At 39.0% G+C, this 6,000-nt stretch overlaps 2 protein-coding genes across 2 annotated transcripts; both read left to right on the forward strand.

Annotated features, from left to right (window-relative positions):
* Nucleotides 1–3,861: 3,861 nt before the first annotated feature.
* On the forward strand, nt 3,862–4,389 carry LOC105762125 (uncharacterized). The gene has a single exon (XM_012580033.1). The coding sequence runs from the start codon at nt 3,862–3,864 to the stop codon at nt 4,387–4,389; it is 528 nt and encodes a 175-aa protein (XP_012435487.1).
* Nucleotides 4,390–4,392: 3 nt separating this feature from the next.
* Nucleotides 4,393–5,694, forward strand: LOC105762126 (uncharacterized). The gene is made up of 2 exons (XM_012580034.1): nt 4,393–5,002; nt 5,102–5,694. Exons 1-2 carry the CDS (start codon nt 4,393–4,395, stop codon nt 5,692–5,694), a joined length of 1,203 nt encoding a protein of 400 aa, XP_012435488.1.
* The last annotated feature ends 306 nt before the right edge of the window (nt 5,695–6,000 follow it).

Consider the following 6,000-nt stretch of genomic DNA (forward strand, 5'->3'; position numbering starts at 1 on the left):
GCATAACTATCAAATTTCTTGTTTTTGAGCATAAGTATATTAAATTCATAATTCTTGGAAGAATGTTATTCTGAAGGAATTTTTCAAAGGTGTTTTTTGAGTAATTCTTTTTAATTTGTGCATTGCTCGGGACGAGCAATGAATTAAGTTTGGGGTGTGGAAACACAAAAACTTACATATTTTTACATACCCTTTTTAACTTAAAATCATACAGTTTCGATAAAATTATTGTCGAAAAAATAATTAATTTTTACAAAATAATTAAAGTGCACTTAAAATATGAACATGTTGAATTTTAGTTAATTTTATAATTAATTTTGATGAATTTTGGTTATTTTCGACAGATTTGCACAAAGGGCAAAAAATGGCTCGACAGACACTACTAGAACCACAAAACCTAGAAGCAATTTGAAGTATTGAGGCGAACTAAATTTTATCCTAAGATGGTCAAAAATTATATTTATTAATTCATAATATAATTAATTTTAATTTATATCCAATTTAATTTGGGTTAATAAATTATTATTAATTAATTATGAGAAAGTGGCCTAGTTGAACTAAATCGAGTGAACCGAACCGACCAAGAAATGGATAGCCCAAAAAGCATCCCAAGAGCTTACCCAAATTAGCTTATTAGCTGATTATTTAAGCTTGCAAAAAGGCCCTTGAAGACTTGTTCAAGTTGCATCCCAAGAACTATCAATCTTGCCACATGTGTGGTCGGCCAAGGGAGGGCTCTTTGGCTAATAATTTTAGCTCTTTTTAGCAGCCCTCCTCAGCTATAAATGTAACGCCCTAAAATTTCTAATTTCGTTATTGTGAAAATATGACACAAATATCTGTCAGCTTTAGTGGTTTTGTGTTTTGGGAGTGTTTGGGAGGTCCCAAGTTCGAGCTTTTCTTGGGCAAATTTTGGTATTTTGAATGAATTAGGCCTTACTTTTGTTCAGTAGGCTTTTATTTGATTGTTGGGTAAATTACATTAGAATGGGTCTGCTGGTTTGGTGGTTAAATGGTGTGTTATTATGGTGGAGGTCTTGTGTTCGAATCTCTATGCAGGCAAGGGTATTATTTTTTTGCTTAGATTTCGGGATAGAGTTGTGTAATAGGGGGATTTTGAGTAGTGTATATGTAGTGGGAATTATGGGAGAAGATTAAGGGATTTTGAGGGTTATCAGAATTTGATTTTATTTTTTTCCCATAACCGAATTTGACTCTCTTTTCCAAAAAAAAATTGTTTTCTATTCTTCTCCCTCTCCTCTTGCCAAAATTCTCTGAGTTTTTCCATCTTTCTTTTCTTTTTCTTCTTCTTGATTTTTCCCTAATCCATTTATTTTCCTTCGTTTTTGCACGCGGTTAGTGCTCGCTTAGTTTCGGTAAGTGTTTATCTTCGTTTCTGTCATAAATCTCTTAGCGACTGAAGTGGTAATATTTTTTTCTCTACAATTTAGGCTTGGGGGGAGGCTCAGACTGGTGAATTCAGTTTTCTCGTCCTAACAATAGTTAAACAGAGGGTTATCGTTGGTGGTAAGTTAAGTTTCTATTCGTTCTTGGAGTTAAACAGAGGGTTATCACTTGTAAATCTGTTAAATTGATGTTGAGTATCTTGATTATAGGTTTTAGAGTGCTCGAAGACTATTTTAGTATCAAACAAAACCAAGTGTGTACCCGATACACAAAAAAAAGGGATTCAGCGAAAAGTCGAAATTGCTTGTTGTTTGGACAGTAACAGTAGGCTAACTTTGAAAAATCACCATAAATTATGGAAATCGAATTAGAGAATGAAAAAATATAGAATTAAAGCTTGTTGAGTGTAGTTTCTCATAGAAGAAATGGTGTAAGTAATAGAATTGTAAATAGTGAGGTATAATAAACTTTGTGAGATAAGGTCAGAATGAATTTGGGTTCCCCTGTTCTGACTTTGGAAAATCATCAAAAATTGTAGAAAAATAATTAGGGGTTAAAATTTACACGTTTAAATTATAAATGAGTCTATTTTCAATGGAATCATCATCCAAATTTTTTACTAAGTGATAATTAATTTTTAGCAAAGAAGGGACGAAGCTGTCAGATAGCAGAATAGGAGTAAGTTTGAAGATTTTACTGTACTTATTGGCTGAACCAAAAATTTTGAAAATTTTATAGTTGAAAGGTATTTGAGTCTAGTTTCAAAGACATCAAGAGGATCTTAATTCAGAATTCAGACATCAAGTAGATAGCTTTGAAGGAATATATAAGTAAACAGTGAAAACATATATGAATAATTAACTAGCACGGGTTGCATTAAAAATGGACCACATGGCCAAGGCCAATTTGGGCCGAATGGGCCACATGGGCGTGTGAGCTCATTTTTCTGAAAAGTTCTATAAGGTTGCACGGGTCACCCAAGTCGACTGTGGACCTACTGTAAGGTCGGTAAGCTTTACTTAGACCTCTATATGTGTGATTTGTCTGTCTGATTTCTATACCGAGCATGACTTATGTTATCTAAATGTATGTACTATTAATTGCATAATGACATGACATATTTTGTATGTTGCATTGTATGGGGGTGGGTTGATGATATTTGGAGGAAGTGTCTGAAAGACTATTAAGCCTGTTATCTGGCAGCTCAGCTGCAACCTTCTGATTATGTGCCACATTTCGGTACAGCATGGTGTGTAAGGATCGCTAGGTTGATTTACTCCCCACATGGTGTGTAGGGTTGGATGGAGATGATCTATAGAGGCTGGTGGGTAGGATTCTGATTTACCATATATACATTTTCTATTTCATATGGGCCAAATGTATTTCTGAGACTGTATCTGAATGGGCTAAGGCCCAAACTGATTCTGTGATGGACACAGGCCCCAGACTGTATCTAATTGAATTCTGTTGATTATCTGTATGCATGTTTTCTATAGGGATTACACACTAAGTTTGTGAAAACTCACCCTTTCTCAATTTAATTTGTATAGGTAATCCCCAGACTTAACGGGTTGGTGCAGCAGAGGTCTCGACGGTGGCCACACATAAATTTTAGACTTATTTGGGGTTTTTGATGTATCTTCTAAACTATGGACTGGTTGGCTTTAAATTTGAATATTATTTTTATGGAATTTTTTTTAAAATTGCAACTCCACAAAACACGGTTTTTTTCTAAAAAACTAAGGTTTTTCGTAAATAGAAACGATTTTTCCTAAATTAATTGGTTACAAAAGCTTCTGCTAAGAGACAAGTTTCAAAGAAAATCAACTAGTTCTTTTCAAATTAAATAAAAGCTAACTTACTGTAACGGTTTTTAAACTCGACAATCTTGTCTTCAAATCTCTTTCTATGTGACATCGCCAGATTCGACCATAACGTCTAGGCCGAGTTTGGGGTGTTACATTTAGTGTTATCAGAGCCAGGTTGCAAAACTTGGTTCTGGATTTGGGTTTTAAAACTTGGTTTTAAAGATATGATTTTTAAATGGTTTAAAATATTTTTGATTGAGTATTTGGTACAATGAGTCTCCGGTGCCAATTCTGTAAGTTTTCTATAAACTCTGATAAGTTTTTAAAAATATGAGTAGCATATTCTGAAACTACTATAGGTAGTACACTGTACTGAGAACACTGTAGATAGTGTATACTGAAAACAATAGCGAAACTGAAAACTGTAGTAAGACTGCGATTCGTGATAGCAAACTCTAAACTTCTGATATTGTTTTGCATAAAATATCTACTAATAGATATCGAAACTGTAACTGATTCATAAAACTGTTAACACATATAAGCTACGAATTCTACGATAATTATACGAGGTATCCACGGATGGGGTACTAGAGGCCGAGGTAGAGGCCATAGAGGGGATTGAGCTGAGCCCTCGTCATTAGGCAACATGTCGAATCTGGATATGAGCGAGACACTAGTTTCACCTACTACAGAGACTGAGTCTCATGATTGCATGACCGGGGACGACGCCTTGTGCCAGGCTATGCTGAGGATATTAGAGAGGGTTGCTGGGCCCAACACTAGATCTGGGGGCCGAGGGTCAGTTACAGAACGACTCTGGTCCAATGGGGTTAGGCTATTCAGGGGTGTCACTAGAGTCGCCCCTAGCATGGCCGAGTACTGGATGGAGGCCACTGTAAGAATCATGGACGGTTTGGACTTTACCCCTGAACAGAAATTGAAAAGGGTTGTTTCCTTACTTCGCGATGAAGCATACCAATGGTGGCTGGCCGTTAAGGAGGGCACTCAGCCTGAACGAATAACTTGGGATTTCTATAAGCTTACTTTTAAAGGTAAATATGTGAGGGCAAGCTACGTTGACTCTAGAAGACGAGAGTTTCTGAATCTCACGCAAGGGGATCGTTCAATGGCCAAGTATGAGGCCGAGTTTCTGAGATTGAGCCGATATGAATGAGACATGGTGGTGACTGAATATGAGCATTATGTCCGCTTTGAGGATGGACTCAGGGGCAATTTGAGAGTTCTAATAGCTCCGCAGAGGGAGATTGACTTTTCAACAATAGTAGAAAAGGCGAAGATCACTGAGGAGGTGAAACCCGCTGAGCGCCAAAATCAGGATAAAGAGAGAGGCAAGAATAAGAGGGATTCGGAGCCCTTGAGTTCTGCGATGAGGCCTAAGAAAAAGGTCAGATATAGTGGGCCAATTAGAGTTGGGGCCCCTGTTGCACCTACTGGGATCACACTTTGTGGGCATTATGGAAGACGCCATCCGAGCGAATGTTGGAGGACGACTAGGGCTTGTTTAAGATGTGGGTCTACTGTGCTCCACGTTCGAGAGTGTTCACTAAGGGCTGATCAGGTGCAAGCTACGGGTTCTGGTACTGAACAGCCACCGAGGGTAGTTCAACAGCCGTCTAGGGGCCGTGGTCAGGCTAAGGGTGGTAATGGTATGGGTCATGGGCAAAAAACACTGGGCAGAGGTGCTGGACAGGCTGAGGCGAGACAGCCGGCCCTAGTTTATGCTGCTCGTCACCGAAAGGATAGAGATGCTCCGGACGTCATCACGGGTACATTTCTTATTTTTTATGTGCCTTACACTACATTGATATATATATATATAGGATCTACGCAATCCTATATTGCCTGTTCTGTTTCCAAAAACCTAGGGATTCCGGTTGAAAGTACTTCTAGTGAGGTGACTATGCTGAGCCCGCTGGGGCAATCTGTTAGAGTTAGCAAACTATACAGGGATGTTCCTTTAGAGGTTCAAGGGATGGTATTTTTGGGTGATTTGATGGAGCTTCCATTTGGGGAATTGGGGATGGACAGTTTGGTCAAGCATCGTGTTAGTTTGAACTGTGCGACTAAGAGCGTATTGGGAACTGAATGGGGTAATGAAGTAATTGTGATTGGGGAATGTCGGAATTACTTGGCTAACGTGATCTCTGCACTGGTAGCTAAGAAACTGGTTCGTAAAGGATGTGAGGCGTATTTGGCCTACGTAAGTGTTTTCACTTCTGGGGACTCTACTGTTAAGGACATCAGAACTATGAGGGATTTTCCAGACGTCTTTCTTGAGGAGCTACTAGGATTACCTCTGAATTGGGAAGTGGAGTTTGGGATTGAGCTTCTCCCTAGTACAGCTCTGGTGCCTATCGCTCCCTATCGAATGGCACGGAAAGAGCTTACGAACCTCAAGGCTCAAATTCAAGAGTTATTGGATCGTCAGTTCATCCGCCCTAGTGTGTCCCCGTGGTGAGCACCGGTACTGTTTGTTAAGAAAAATGATGGATCCATGAGGATGTGTATCGACTACCGACAACTAAATAAGTTGACTATTAGGAACAAGTATCCACTTCCGAAGATTGACGATTTGTTTGACCAGTTCCAGGGGCGTCTGTGTTCTCCAAAATTGACTTGCGTTCTGGGTATCATCAGTTGAGGGTTAAGGAGGCTGATGTGCATAAGACGACATTTAGGACTCGTTACATTCACTACGAGTTCCTAGTGATGCCATTTGGACTGACTAATGCACCGGCAACTTTCATGGATCTGATGAACCCAG

This window comes from Gossypium raimondii, chromosome 12 (genome assembly GCF_025698545.1).
Source record: "Gossypium raimondii isolate GPD5lz chromosome 12, ASM2569854v1, whole genome shotgun sequence".
In the NCBI taxonomy this organism is placed as follows: Eukaryota; Viridiplantae; Streptophyta; class Magnoliopsida; order Malvales; family Malvaceae; genus Gossypium; species Gossypium raimondii.